This window comes from Chiloscyllium plagiosum, unplaced genomic scaffold, assembly GCF_037043375.1.
Source record: "Chiloscyllium plagiosum isolate Xiang-an unplaced genomic scaffold, Cpla_swu_hap1 HiC_scaffold_2, whole genome shotgun sequence".
Classification (NCBI taxonomy): Eukaryota; Metazoa; Chordata; class Chondrichthyes; order Orectolobiformes; family Hemiscylliidae; genus Chiloscyllium; species Chiloscyllium plagiosum.
Window position 1 is genome coordinate 62,138,547 of NW_028270140.1, and position 16,155 is coordinate 62,154,701.

The 16,155-nt window shown below is 38.1% G+C and overlaps 2 protein-coding genes across 8 annotated transcripts in view; one reads left to right on the plus strand and one right to left on the minus strand.

Moving 5' to 3' along the window:
• The window catches only part of LOC122561773 (semaphorin-4D-like), a 269,699-nt gene extending 265,116 nt beyond the window's left edge, over window positions 1-4,583 (plus strand). The window contains exon 19 of one of the 3 annotated variants that reach the window (XM_087997203.1): window positions 4,209-4,580. In XM_087997203.1, the coding sequence (XP_087853329.1) occupies window positions 4,209-4,238 (30 nt within the window). In that variant the 3' untranslated portion in view covers window positions 4,239-4,580. Of the gene's footprint in view, window positions 1-4,208 lie in introns of all 3 variants that reach the window. The other 2 variants (XM_087997205.1, XM_087997210.1) reach the window with 2 other exon arrangements.
• An 8,700-nt stretch (window positions 4,584-13,283) lies between these two features.
• The window catches only part of secisbp2 (SECIS binding protein 2), a 121,263-nt gene continuing 118,391 nt past the window's right edge, over window positions 13,284-16,155 (minus strand). For 4 of the 5 annotated variants that reach the window (XM_087997158.1, XM_087997154.1, XM_087997150.1 and 1 more), the window contains one exon: window positions 13,284-15,856. In XM_087997158.1, the coding sequence (XP_087853284.1) occupies window positions 15,684-15,856 (173 nt within the window). In that variant the 3' untranslated portion in view covers window positions 13,284-15,683. The remainder of the gene's footprint in view (window positions 15,857-16,155) is intronic. The other variant, XM_087997156.1, reaches the window with a different exon arrangement.

The following is a 16,155-nucleotide window of genomic DNA, read 5'->3' on the forward strand; positions in this document are numbered from 1 at the left end:
CTGAAAGTTGCCACCCAGGTAAATAGTGCGGTGAGGAAGGCATATGGCGTACTGGCTTTTATTGGTAGAGGAATTGAGTTCCGGAGTCCTGAGGTCATGATGCAGTTGTATAAGACTCTGGTACGGCCGCATCTGGAATATTGTGTGCAGTTTTGGTCGCCATACTATAGGAAGGATGTGGAGGCATTGGAACGGGTGCAGAGGAGGTTTACCAGGATGTTGCCTGGTATGGAAGGAAAATCGTATGAGGAAAGACTGAGGCACTTGGGGCTGTTTTCACTAGAGAAAAGAAGGTTTAGGGGTGACTTGATTGAGGTGTACAAGATGATTAGGGGGTTAGATAGGGTCGACAGTATGAACCTTTTCCCGCGTATTGAGTCGGGTATTACAAGGGGGCATAGCTTTAAATTAAGGGGGGGTAGATATAGGACTGATGTTAGGGGTAGGTTCTTCACTCAGCGAGTTGTTAGTTCATGGAATGCCCTGCCAGTAACAGTGGTGGACTCTCCCTCTTTATGGGCATTTAAGAGGGCATTGGATAGGTATATGGAGGATAGTGGGTTAGTGTAGTTTAGGTGGGCTTGGATCGGCGCAACATCGAGGGCCCAAGGGCCTGTACTGCGCTGTATTCTTCTATGTTCTATGTTCTATGTTCTACAAGGAGAATGTGCACATAAACAGCCGCCCGAGACTGGAATCAAATCCAGGTCCCTGGTGCTGTGAGGCAGCAGTGCTAACCACTGACCCACCGTGTCGCATAGTAAAGAAGCCCTTCGGCTCTGGGCGATTTTGAACCACCAACCTTCTGGTTAACAGCCGAACACATGAAACTATTGTACCACTATCAATACAAATTTTCCACGTTTGTTTGGTTTTGCTCTATCAGAATGAGATTGTCACCTAATGGAATAAGGTAAGTTTGCTAGTATTATTGTAAGTCTGGTGGTCTGACAAGTAATTGAGAAAACCTACACTTTGAGATCATCTCTCAGATGCATTCTTCTAAATGAGCCAAATAAACTAGAAAACTCAATCTGAGAAGTTGCACGAGTAGGTCAGGGGATATAGTAGTAAAAAGCATATTTATAATAGGTTCATCATTAGCCCACTTTCTTCACCACCTCCATGTCCATCTGCTCTCCTCCACATCCCCTGCTCTATGTCAGCATGTAGTATTATTCAAGCTGATGGAGAAGTTTGAACTAGGTGTTCGCCAGAGTTCCTAATTTTCACAATTCACAGGTTTCCCAAAAATCACAGCCCAGTTTAGAAAAAGAAATCATGATGGGAATTTCCACACATCAGTCTGTGCTTCACCATTTTGTGACCATGTTAAACCAATCGGTCTTGATAGTATAGATTAGATTAGATTAGCTTACTTACAGTGTGGAAACAGGCCCTTTGGCCCAACAAGTCCACACCGCCCCGCCGAAGCGCAACCCACCCATACCCCTACATTTACCCCTTACCTAACACTACGGGCAATTTAGCATGGCCAATTCACCTGACCTGCACATCTTGGGACTGTGGGAGGAAACCGGAGCACCCAGAGGAAACCCACGCAGACACGGGGAGAACGTGCAAACTCCACACAGTCAGTCGCCTGAGGCGGGAATTGAACCCGCGTCTCTGGCGCTGCGAGGCAGCAGTGCTAACCACTGTGCCACCATGCCGTAATTGTAATGATGGTAATACAGATAGGATGTCATCATTAACCTGTGAAACTGATAGCAATTCCTGTAAATCAACGTGTATAGTTAAATGTAGAAATCTGGAAGTTGCTGCCAGTGGCTTTTTTGTCCATCCCTAGTTATCCTGAGCTGGTGGTTGTGGGCTGCCTTCTTGAACCACTGCAGTCTATGAACTGTAAGTTGACCATTATGGAGGGAATGCCAGGATTTTGACCCCGTGACAGTGTTAGAATGGTAACAGATTTCCAAGACAGGATGGTGAATGGCTTGGAGGTGATCTTGCCGACGGTGGTGTTCCTTTCCATCTGCAGCCCTTGTCCTTCCAGATGGAAGTGGTCAAAGGTTTGGAAGGTTCTGTCTAAGGATTTTTGGTGAATTTCTGCAGCATATCTTATAGATACTACACATTTCATTTATGAGGGAGTGGATGTGGTGCCAATTAAGTGGGTTGCTTTGTCCTGGATGGTGTCGATAATCTTAAATGTTGTTGGAGTTGCACCCATCCGGGCAAGTGGTGAGCTCTTCATCATATTGCTAATTAACTTGTGCCTTCTGGATGGTGGACTTATTTGGGGTGTTAGGAAGAGAGTTACTCGCTGCATTACTCCAAGCCTCTGACCTGCTGTTGTAGCCACTGTATTTATGTGGTGAATCCAATTGAGTTTCTGGTCAGTGGTAACCAAAGGATGTTAATAGTGAACAATTCAGTGATGGTAACACCATTGAATGTCAAAGAGCAGTGGTTAGAATGTGTCTCTCATTGGAGATGGCTATTGACTGGCATTTGTGTGGCACAAATATTACTTGCCGCTTGTAAGCCCAAGCCTGGATATTGTCTAGATCTTCTTGTGGAGTGCTTCAAGCAGTATCCAAGGAGTCATGAATAGTGCCGAACACTGTGCGGTCATCAATGAACATTCCTACTTCTGATCTTGTGATCGAGGGAATGGTTGGACCTTCACACTACCTTGACAAATCCGTGCAGTCTGCCCTTCAACAGCCACAACCATCTTTCTATGCGCCAGGCTACCACTATTCGTCAATGTCTGCACTTGAGGTCTTTGCTAATGTTTCATTCAAATGATTTCAACAATTTTCATGAGCTTCAATTTTTTAAACTTTTATTGCGGTGTTAAAATTATGTTTAAATAGTGTTTTTAAACCGTATATTAAATTAGATTAGATTAGATTAGATTACAGTGTGGAAACACTGTAATTATAATTATGACAGGACAATCTCTTGGTCTGAAAATCTCATGTCATATTTATGGATTTTAAATTTCTGTCATTAGAATTCGTTTTTTTAATGATACTTCAGCTTTCACCTTGAATCCCAAGTGCATATCCTATAACTCTATTCTCCGTTAGAGAAAAATAGCATATTTTATTTCTTTAACTTGCTTTGGTGGAAACGCTTCAATCAGGCTGCTAAGCTTATCTGATAGCAGCAATATGACTGGATGCTTTCCATCCTCAAGAGTTGATAATAAATTTCATTTCAGGGAAGCTGCAATCCATCCAATCTTCCCATTCAGGCTGAGCACCGTCACTTTGTCTCTGAGTACAATATCTAACCTATAACCGTGCTATTGGATCTTTTTAATACAGTGGACTCTATTGCAGTCTTAATTTTTATAGAGTCAAAGTCATAAAACACAGAAAACAGAACCTTCAGTCCAACTTGTCCATGCTGAACAAGTTTATCAAATTAAACTAGTCCTATTTTTCTGCATTTGGCCCATATCCCTCTAAACCTTTCCTATTTAGGTACCTGTCCAAATGTCTTTTAAATAATGTAACTATACCTGCGTCTAGCACGTCCTCTGGTAGTTCATTCTTCATATAAACCATCCTCTATGAAAAAGTTGCCCCTCAGGTGCTTTTTAAAATCTTTCCCCTCTTATCTTAAAATATGCCCTCTAGTTTTGAACTCCCCTACCTTAGGGGAAAAAAAAATCTTTATTACTCACCTTATCTATGCCCCTCATGATTTTATAAACTTCTATACTGTCATTCCTCAACTTCCTACAATCCAGTGAAAAAGGTTCCAACCTCTGCTTATAATGCAAATCTCCCAGTCGCAGTAACATACTTGTAAGTCTTTTGAGCACCTTCTCCAATTTAACATATCCTTCCTATAGCAGGGCAACCAGAACTGTACACAGTACTCCAAAATGTGATCTCACCAACATCCTGTACAACCACAACATAACATCCTTAGGGTCCTACCACTAATTGTGTCAGTCTTGCCCTTGTTCGAATTACGAAAATGCAACACATCACAATTTTCCAAATTAAACTCCATCTGCCATTCCTCAGCCCATTGGCTCAATTATCAAGATCCCTTTGTAATCTTAGATAACCTTCCTCACTGTCTATTGTACCACCAATTTTAGTTTCATCCTCAAACTTACTAACCATGCTTCCTAAATTCTCACTTTCTTTATTATGGTCCTCCAACAGCTTAACTGCCTTATCTAAAAAATGAACTATAATTTTTTTTTAAAACTCTTACAGGACAGCTGCGACAAGGAGGACCTGAAATAGGATGCAGACGAAAAGATTTGCATCGGATTGATGAAGATAGGCTGACGTATGCTCCAAGCACCTGCATGTGAATAAATTAAAAACCTGTCAAATGCAGAAAAGCTCCTTTTGCTGTTACCCTTGCAAATTTCAAAATCAATGTACTGAATTTGTAGCTTATTATACCCATGCCTCATGATGATAATTCTGAATATTTTCAGTTTGCCAAAGTGAAAAGAACTTTTGTTTTGACTGAATTCTAGAACACCCTAAACTCGTAAAGCTTGCTATTCATCAAAAATTGCATTCTTATCAAGACCTGTTACACAGAATTAGTTGAGTCTGAGAGCCCCAGTTGCTTACCGTTTAGTGATCAGCAAAATCAGCAAAAATGACTGCCCAGTAGAATTGATCCATCTGAATACTGTCAGATATTCATTTCAGCTACACTACCAAACTTATAAAGATGATGTTAGTGATGGCTGGATTACATTTCTCTAAACTGTTTTTTTCAGAACTGCTAGCAATTAGAATAATTTTATAATCCTGGATTATTTGTTTTACTTTGCAACAACGATGCCTGTGTAAATACAGTACAGGTCAAGAACAAACAGCCTTTTAAAAAAGAAATATAGCTGTTGTAAGAATCTTAACTATATAGATTTCCATCCAAATGCATTAACAATGCATGCTACTATACAGCCTGTCATGACACTTCACAATAATTACGAGTAATGAGATGGTGCACAAGTTTCAAGAGGTAACATAACTAAAATATCACTCATTTTTCCAAAAAATACATTTAAGTTGGTCACTGTTTGTGTGCAAGTATATGAAACTTTGCCAAAGTTGTGAAAGAGTCTGGATTTGATCTTCAGAACTTAAATCTAAAAATACCTTACACTGTTTGTAACAGGACTACTCTCATTCTTGCATTCAAATGCAAATAACTGTGTCACTGCACATTAGTAAAATAGTTGCTATAATTCCCACGCTTATTATCTGTCAAATAGTATTGAAGGTCACCATAACCATAGAACCAAATCAAGAGCCACAAACATGTATGCAATTCTTTCATATACTTGCCCTGAATCCTGGACTCGAGGGCCTGACTTCACACCCAAAACTTCACTGTGACTAAAAGGGCTAACAAAATTTGAGTTTTTACATCACAAAAATTTCAGATATTTTCTCCCAGCTCTCAATTAGGCTGAACTTTGAAGATTTCAAGGTAGTGCTTAACACACAAGCGCTAAAGTAGTCAGGTCATTACACTCCCCATGCAGCAGCATATCTTCTGGTCAGACCTGGTCCTTTTTCTGTTGTTAGCTTTGAATGCTGTGTTTTTCCCAAACAGCCAGAAAAACACTAACCTTTGAGAATGAGAATCTACAATTGTAAGCAATTGTGTTAGAGTATAATCCTTGCTGTAATGGTTGTTCACCCAGTCAATTTGATGGTAAACTTGTGATAGAGTCATAGAGCAGTATGGGACGGGAACAGACCCTTTGGTCCAACTCGTCCTTGCTGACCAGATATCCTAACTTAATCTAGTCCTATTTGTCGGTATTTGACCCATATCCCTCTAAACCCTTCCTATTCATAAACCCTTCCTATTCATACACCCATCCAGATGCCTTTTAGATGTTGTAATTATACTAGCCTCCACCACTTTCTCTGGCAGCCCATTCCATACATGCACCACTCTATATGTTAAAACGTTGCCCCTTTGGTCCCTTTTAAATCTTTTCCCTGTCACCTTAAACCTATGCTGTCTAGTCTGGACTCCCCCCCCCACCCAGAGAAAAGACCTTGTCTATTTATTTATCTGATCCATGCCCCTCATGATTTTATAAGGTCACCCCTCAGCCTCCAGTGCTTCAGGGAAACAGCCCTAGCCTATTCAGCCTCTCCTTATAGCTCAAACCCTCCAAACCTGGCAATGTCCTTGTACATCTTCTCCGAACTCTTTCAAGTTGAAAAACACCATTTCTAAAGCAGGGAGACGAGAATTGAACGCAGTATTCCAAAAGTGGCCTAACCAATTTCCTGTACAGTTGCAACATGACCACATAACTCCAATACTCAATGCACTGATCAATAAAGGCAAGCATGCCAAATGCTGCCTTCACTATCCTGTCAACCTGTGATTCTACTTTCAAGGAGTTAAAGAGCTGTGAACCTGCACTCCAAGGTTTCTTTGTTCAGCCAGGACCTTACCATGATGTGCACAAGTCCTGCCTTGATTTCTCTTTCCAAAATGCAGCACCTCGCATTTATTTAAATTAAACTCCATCTGCAACTCCTCAGCCCATCTGATCAAAGTCCCATTGTATTCTGATATAACCTTCTTCGCTGTCCACTACACCACGATGGTGAAATGAAACAAATCAATATATTTGTCAGGTGTGGCTCAGTTTGAAGTCCAAACTGTCATCTCAGGTGGACCTAAGATTACATGGGAAGAGGAACTTCGAATTGTCACCAATGGTATGCTAGAACATCATCATGAAAACCATATATATATGGTCTAATGGTTGGTTATGGGATTTGCTGTGCACAGATTGCCTGCTGTACTAAATATACTTCAATACTTTTTCACAGGGCTTCCAGTAAACCAAAGATCATGCATATACACATATGCAACGTTCAGCAACTGGGAACTTTTTCTGTAGGATTCCTCTGATGATGCTACATGATTAAAGTGAAAAGTGATGGAGGCTTGGCTAGGCAACTAGTCTTACAATGTCAACCTTAAGCTAAGATCACAAGGAGTAGCTCTTGTTTTTCTCTGAAATTCTCATATAATTCTATCTACTTCCATCCAAGATTATGATAAGGCAGCAGTGGTAATGGAAAGTAGGGGCCACTGCTAATCAACAACTGTGGCTTGTTTATCCTGAAAGGCATACTACGCTCATTTAAATTACGGTTGGGGAGGGCAAGCAATTCTGGAGGAATTTGAGCTGAACAAAACTCAATTCAGAGGACTGATGGTTGCAGATCCAGGATGAATTTTAGGCCAGATATGACTCTCATTTAACATTGCCTTATTTTCATAATTCTAATTTAAATGATCACATCATTATCACTTCCCAGACTTTTTTTCTGCCTAGGGTCCAACAGCACAGAGACAGGCTCTGGCCCAAACTGGTCCATGCTGACCAAAATGTTCATCCACACTAACCCCATTTCCTTGCATTTGGCCCATATCCTTCTAAACCTTTCCTAACCATGTATTTGACCAAATGCCTTTTAAATATTATTAATGTACCCACCTTAACCACTTCTGCTCATTACACATGCATATCACGCTCTGTGTTAAAAGGTTACCCCTCTGGTTTCATTTTATTCTTTCCCCTCTAACCTGAAACTGATACCCTCTAGTCCTTGATTCCCCAACCCTGAGAAAAAGACTGAGTGCATTCACCCTATCCATGCCTCTCATGATCTTACACACTTGTATAAGATTCCCACCCCGTCTCCTACACTCTAAAGTAAAACCTCCGAGCTTGTCCAACCTCTCCCTATAACTTGGGCCGTTGAGTCATGGCAACATCCTTGTAAATTTTTTTCTGTACTCTTTGCAATTTAATAACTTCCTTCATATAGCAAGGTGACCAAAACTGATCACAATACCTCAAGTGTGGCCTCACCAATGTCCTTTAAGTTTCCAACTTCTATACTCAATGCACAGACTGATGAAGGCCAGTGTACCAAAAGCCGCCTTCACTGCCCTGTGTACCTGTGCCTACGCTTTCAGAGAACAATTCACCTGAACTCCAAGGTCCCTCTGTTCAACTACATTCCTTAAGGCCCTACCATTCACCATGATTTGACTTTCCAAAATGCAAGACCTCCCACTTATCTATATTAAACTCCATTGCCATTTCTCGGCCCACTTCCCCTGATCAAGGTCCTGCGACAATTTCTGAGAAACTTCCTCACTGTCCACGATACCTCTTATTTTAGTGTCATCTGCAAACTTACTAATCATGCCTTGTACATTCTCATCCAAATCACTGATATAGATAACAAACAGCAATGGGCCCACCACCCACCCAAGGCTCACCTCTAGTCCATGCCTGATGAAGAGCTCATGCCCAAAACATCAACTCTCCTGTTCCTCGGATACTGCCTGAGCTGCTTTGCCTTTCCAGGGCCACTCTTTTCAACTCTTGACTCTCTAGCATCTGCAGTCCTCACTTTTTTCATAGGCCTCCAGTCCAACAGGCATCTTTTCACTATTACCCCTCTGTTTCCTACCATCCTACCTGCCCAAAATATTCACAGAAAATTTTATCATGTGAACTGATATTTAAATTATTATGTCACTTTGTATTTAAATGCAATCTGAAAGACAACATCAACAAGCAGATGAGATGGGTTCTGTTTTGTAATAGATCCATTTTTATAGTGTGCAGAGTAGACATCATTAGAACGCTGAGTTTCAGAATCAAACGTTTAATCATCTTTAAAGGAGCCTACATATATTGAGTCAACAAATTTACTTATGGAAAATAACCAAAAGCAGCAAATCTGAATCATATTTAATAGTTAATTTTTAACCTATAAATGTTACTTTCATTTACATTGAACTTCTTGAATTATTACAACTAAATGAGATTTTGAAAGGAAGTGTTTCAACAACTATCCATCTTATGAAAAAGGCAGTTCGGAATACATTCTACATTAATTTACTTATAATAAAACCTATCCTTAAAGTAAAATTCACAGTTTTGCAAAATCGAGACAGTGTTTATTGCCTTTGTAAATCAAGTAAATGGAGTTATAGATCAGCAGGCAGTTCCTTATATCAACAATTACCTCAAGTTGCATTACAGCTTTGTTTAAAAAAAAGAGCAAGAATAATGGTGCCTTCCATAATATTGCTAAACAAAAATTGATTTTTACAGATAACTTTACGGTTTACTTTTTAGAACAAAAATCAAACATTAATTACAGTTCCACCTTTTTGAAACACCTTTTTGAAACACTTACATAATATTGTTCGCAGAAAGGAATTTTTTCGTAAGTGGACATCCATATCACAAACTTGGAAGATGCCCAAACCCCAGTCACAATCCTGAACCAGTTTTTAAAAAATATTTAGGCACCAGCAGCATGCTGAAACCTGTCTTGGATTGCTTTTGCTATTCCATAACTAGCTCATCCTCTTTACCAGGTACTTCATTGCAGATTACAGGAAAAGAAGGAAAAGGGAACAGTAATAAACAAGAAGAATGAAAAAAAAACACATTATTTGGTGTGATGTTTCTATAGAAAGAAAAATAAATTAGCATTTGCTTCCCATAAAGCAGACTGAACTGCCCACAGGAGTATTTGATACTTTTTGTAAATTGTCATTTCGTGAATCCACCCTCAGCGCAATTGAGCCAGCTTTACAAGCTTTATTTATGTTGTCAAAATATCAATCAACTATTAAAAAACTAAATAATTATTAAATACTGTGAGCCAACTCTTCTGTATCAGTAAACAAAAGTTGCAGGCAGGCCTATGAGTAATTCCCAAGTAGCTGGGAATTGCCCTAGAAGTCAAAACTTTCAATGGGTAATTAACTTGTGTTCAGAAGTCTCTAGATAAAGTCAACAGCTCCGAGTCAGAGGTGGAGACTTCAAAGGATTCCAACTACGTTAACTCGATTGTTACCTAGGAAAAATTTGGATTAAAGCCTACTGTAACTTGAGTAATTATTAACTTTACCCAACCAACAATCTCAACCCTGTGCACTCCTCCCACCTGGAAACCCCATGACACCTGACATCTTACCCCTCGTGCATATTGACATTGGACCCAAAGACCCGCTCCCATCCCCCATAACCTATTGATTAAACCAGCCTAAAACAACTCTCTTCCCCCTATCCAACCAATACTAAGCATGCATACACTTACTTATCATCCTATTACCTCCACACAAGCACCCAAGGACCCTTCTACTACTTGCACCCCTCATCCACATGCCACCTTACATCTTCACTTACCTCATTTACTTTCTCTCAGCTGCTGTCAAATTGCTTCAGGATTAAAATCTAATAATACTGCAGCTGGTATTGAAAAATGGGTGGGTGTAATGGCAATACTGATCTACTCTGCTGTTGGTTGCATTGTATCTTTGTCCAGTCTCTAGACAGCATTTGACCCCAGAAATTCACATGGAGTGCTCCTCTAAAGGTAAGTTTTTTTTTGCACGATCATGGTCAGCAATAGGATTTCTGAGCCTGATTTGAAATTCTGGGCCTACATTAAATTGTAGTAAATACATCAGAGTGACAGTTAACCAGTGTTTTCATGAATAGTTAGCCTATCACAAGTTTTTGGAAAATGCAAAACTTGCTGGAAACTCAAACACGAAAACAACATGCTTATCAGACTGTTAGCTTAAAAACAAAGGTGTGAACATGTTTATTCCTTATTGAAAGTAAGGAAAGTAGGATTTGTACGATTTCAATTTGTTTTTGTTTTTTACGTTTTTTCCTAACTCTTCCTCACCTCGACTGAAGGTTTGGAGTCCCTCACCATTTTACAGATGAATGACCTCCAGTAACTCATTAATTGGCAATTATTTACATGATGTTGAGCATAGGCAGACTATACAATTGAGACAAATAGCACCTTGCCCACTTCTGGTTTATTTACTATCTACACCCTTCCACATCTGGTTAGGGTCACCAAATAAGGGCAAGGTGACGGCATTTTGATAATGTTCTTGGACTGGTATTCCAGAGGTCCAGGCTGTTTGTGGGAACATGGGTCCAAATCCTACCAGACAACTATTACAATTTAAATTCCAATAACAAAGCTAGCCATAATAGTGGTGACTATGAAATCATTCCAATTTTTCTAACGACTCATCTGGTTCACCGACATCTTTTGCGGAAGGAAGTCTGTTGTTGTGTGACTCCATACTCACATACCAATGTGGTTGACTTTTACCTGTTTTCTGAAATGACTCTGAAAGCCACTCAATTCAAGGGCAATTAGCAATGGCAAGAAGTACGGGCATAACTGACAATTCCCACATCCTGTGAAAGAATTAAGCAGCAGCAGCAGAAACTTTTTTGATCTTTCCCCTACCTAACCAATGGATGTTAATACCTTTGGATATTATATTAGCTAACTCAGCACAGATTAGCACTAAAATGGACACAATAGTTGTTATTGCTCAGACACAAAACATAGGGCCTGAACGTGCTCAGTATGTGAAATCTGAGATTCATTCCCAGTGTTTGTCTACTTGAAATACAGAGGAGGAGCAGAAATTTGGCCAGGTTTTGTCCGAAGCCATCATGGCAGCCTGTTTAGAGTGAAATCTCCACCCATTATTAGTTGCTAGGTCTGGCAATTGCCTCATCTCTGGAAAGTGTTATTCTGAGCAGCTGGTTCAACCAGACAATCCAACCTTGCTGAGATATTTTTTGGCACAAAGGTGATCTAGTATATTACTCGATCACAACAAAATGTGCTTGGATAAACTACCACAATTCAACGTCCGTACAGCATACAAATTAAGAGTCCTCCGTACAAAATGAAATAGCTTGTCAGCTAAAGAGAAAAGACAGTACCTTAATGATGAAACAACCCTGGGACAAACCAGATCATTATGTCTTCAAATAAATCAATGTTTAACAATACCACATACCCCACACTAACCTGGAAACTGAACAGACTTCTCATAGAAAACTTTTACAATAATTGAGAAAAATTGAGAGTTGTTCCAGATTCAGAGTTCACTGAAATTACTATTTTAAATATCATTACCAGTGACAAATGTAAGAATGATTCATTGAGATCAATCAAGTAATGAATCAAGTTTGCATTCCTTATCTTCAAACAATTCCCATAGATGCTGGAGAAATGAAATAAAAACAAAGTTCTGGAGAAACTGAGCAGATCAGGTAGCATCTGCAGAGAGAGACAAACAAAGTTAACACTGAGTTGAAATCTCCCATACTTACATAATTTCTCCAGCACTTTCTATTTCTATTTCATATCTTTTATTTTTACAACTCACCTAACTCCATTGGACCTGTCCTAGATTACCCTGAATATGTCATTGTATCTGTTGTTACATACGAATTAATAAATTCTGACCATTAGACATATTTGGTTTGTTACTAGTGACTATAAAATTTATCTTGTTTCAATGTACAGTACGTAGAATAGTTTAATATTTTGACTCCCATACAAAGCAAATCAAATTTAAACTATAGTTGAGATGAAAAGAGCTTTCAAATCAAAGAAACAAATCAGTGTTATAAGTGTAAGGTGTTTTCAAGACAGTTGTAAATAGCAGCCACTTGGCATTCTCACTTATGAAGACATTCATCACTGGTTGATGTTGATCATGCCTTATATCAGCCTCAGATTTTATTTGGACTAGCTTGCTCCAGCAGATGGGAATAAGCTTGAAATTTTATAAATTGCACATATCATCTCTCTCATAATCTGTCAAATGTACTTTTTGCAGCAGGTGTACGTTAAATCTATAATATCCTATTACCATGGGACTCATGTTACATGCTGTACTTTGTTGAAAGTTGGAATTTGGATGGTTTCCAAAAATAGTAACAGCATTCTGCAAACATGAAGTGAGAGGCAAGTGTTCATGAATTGTCAAAACTTTGAATAAAGTTAGATTGAATGTTGCCTAAATGTAGGTCCTTAGGGACATGATGGTATGGAAGATGGGCAAAGAAAATTGAATTAATAAAAAAAGTTTAACTTCCTGTTTGCTACTCACTTTGGAAAATAAAATGTCCCTGCTGTTTTCCAATTTAAATGGCAGATAACAAGTTGCATAGTCTCTTGTCATGGGTTGGGTATGCAGAGTAAAGAGTGCAGCCAATGTACAATTATTGAAACATCATATGTGTTTTTATCATTCTTCAGCAATTAAAAACGTGCGCGTTTCAATCGACTTTTGATGCATTATGTTTTCAAGCTGATTTTGCAGCTGTATGTTTTGAAAGTTAAAAACAAAATTAGCAACTTTTGAAGCTAGTTCTGTTTTCTGCAATTCTGCAGAGCTAACCAAAGCAAAACTGCTTTGCAATTCAGTGTTTATTTTTATACAAACTTAAAGCTTCAGATGTATAACTGATAGAAGCAAGCTTTAAATGACATGAAAGCTGTCTTAACGTGTTTTAACAACCACAATAAAGCTGCTAAAACAGTTTGAAATAGCAACAGCAGAAGAAAGAAGGCAAATTTGGAATATTAAACAATGCATCACAAAAGATGATGGTTAGGTTGAAGTCTCAGAATTTGCATGTTATTCAAACTTTTATCAATTATGCTTTCATGAGCTATCTGCTATTTTACTCCAACCCTGCAGATGTCCAAAGTTATTAAAGTTTAAATTTGCATAAGAATTTTCTAAATACCCTATATGTGAGGGCAAATTCATATTTCTGCAGTTTTTACTTATCAATTAGAAAGTCTTGTAGCTTAAAGGTTTCCTAAAATCACAACTGAAGCAAATCTTTACCAAGGGAATTAGTCATGTTCTAACTAAGCATAATAGGGTTTGGAATTAATTAGCGTTAAGTGAAGTTTATTCAGGACATAAACAAAAAATTAGTCATGTGGACTGAACACTGTCTTTGATATCACAAGGGATAAATGGAATACAGCAAACTTTGTTTTAACTGACACCTTATGAACTAGCATTCTTGATGACCAGCAAAAACTATATACCTCAAATATCACAAAGTTTACTGCATTATTCTGTCCAATTATTGTTTTTTAATGTATTTAAATATACTTTTTAATGGTGACACAAAATATCAACAATTCTGAGTCAATTTCTCCATAAATACCACGATCTATCATGATGTACAAGTAGTCAGCTAAGGGTCCAAATGAGAAGGCTCTCAGCCAGTAAGTTTTATTTAAGGCAGAGTTGCATTATTATTTGTTATTTATGGTGTAAATAAAGTATAACTGTGAAGTGTGTTATATTTTTTGTTACTTAGTGTGTATTTTTATATGGATTATGTGGACGTCTTGATTATCTGGAATACTTGATTAACTTGCCAACAACCAGTGTACACCTCAACCCATAGGTGCTGGTTACTAAACTGTTTGCTGTATTTTAATTTACTGAACAATGGATTTTTGCAAAGATTGTGCTACAGCTTTTGCTGTTCAAGTTATTCAGAGACAGGGGTGAAGGTTTTGTCATGCACTTATCCTCCATACAGATTAATACCATTAGCAAATTCTATAGTGTACATATTCAAATAAATCTGAACAAATTAACTGATGTAATTATATAGTTAAATTCAAGGTATGTAATTTGAACTTTTATAAAATTAAAATATCTACTTAGATTTTGGTAAACTATTCAATATTAGTAGAAAATATCCAAACAGCGTGTAGTATTATAACGAGATGCATCACAAGGACATTGGATAAGCTACTCTGACTTTGAATGACAAAGAGGCTTTGAATGTCATGTCCTGAAAGAATACTTGTTATAATCTGCCAAAGTAGCATTGTGTGCCTCAGTGCTTCTCCATTGGTTCATTTCAAGTTGTGAAGTAACTCTCAACAACAAAAAGATGGATTGTTATGATATAGCTTTGTAATGGGTGTGAATATATAGTTTAATATATATTATATTATTTTCACAGCAATTCTGTAATAATGGTAGCTAGGACTGAGCACTCAAAATGCATTGGGAAAATTCGTCCCCGAAATGCCCAAGAAAATTAAAGCATAAGGGATGACAATTTGGAGAAAAGTTGCCCCTTATGTGAATTTGAGGAGCTGCTTCACCATTCACAGGCTTTTTCTCTCAACTGCTTGTTGCTGATTTGTTCACAAGACTGGATCACTAAATAAATGAGATGGAGAGAATGAAAATGGAGCCCAGAAAACCAAAAAATATCCCTTGAAAATCTCCACAAGAGCACTTGGGAAAGGGGTAATTAGTTGATATCTACTTGCCATCATACTTTCCTGCATGACACACTGTTGCTGTTCTGTCTCAGATCAAACCAGCCTTCTTAAATGGAATCTAGTAGAAAATTGTGAATTTCAAGAAAATGGAAAACTGCACTGTACAAAAGCTGCCTAATTGCAGGAGTTTTTAAACTGAAGTGGGACTGGTGCAAGCTATTGTAAATTTCAAGCTCAGGAATAGGGTAGAGTGAGGAATAATTTAGCTTTCGGCTATCTATCATTCTTAACTTGATTTCTTCAATCTATTTAATGTTAACTGATGTTTATCATTGGCTGAAGAATGTTAACTAAACAATTAGATGTTAATTGGATTAATTTCACTTGGTTGATAGAATTTTGCATTGCATTTTTTCCAAAGAAGGGAACATTCATCTATGGAAGGGCTTTTCACTTGCTCTAAATTTTAATCACTATTTTCTGCACAAAATAGTGGAGAGATAGCTGCAGAAGCATTTTAGTGCAATGAAAATTCACATTCATTCATCTTATTGCTGCTTGACACTCAAAATCAAGGATGGTTTTTGGAAAATTCTGTACTGAATCACCAGATTCTTCTTCTGATTCACAATGTAGAGTCTCTGAAGTTCCTGCATTTTCAGTGTTGGATAGGTTGGAGTTAGACTGTCTCTTGAGCAAGTTTCTCCACGTAGTAACTATAAGAATGATAGATCACAATATTCACTTTTTTGCAAATTAGATATATCAAACTGCAACATCCATTAGGAATTTCTGTTTTTGTACTCTGTTGCAATTAAGAAACAAAGTAAAACAAAAGTAACTTATCCAGTATTCTAAAGAAACTCAAATGCAGCTTACTGATTTTTTAAAAAAGAAAATAGACCTGTTTGACTGCAACAATATGGTATCATTTCATAATGGTACATTAAACAGATGATAACATATAGCAGATACCTTTCAAATTAATTTATTTGAACAAATTTTCTTTTGCAGA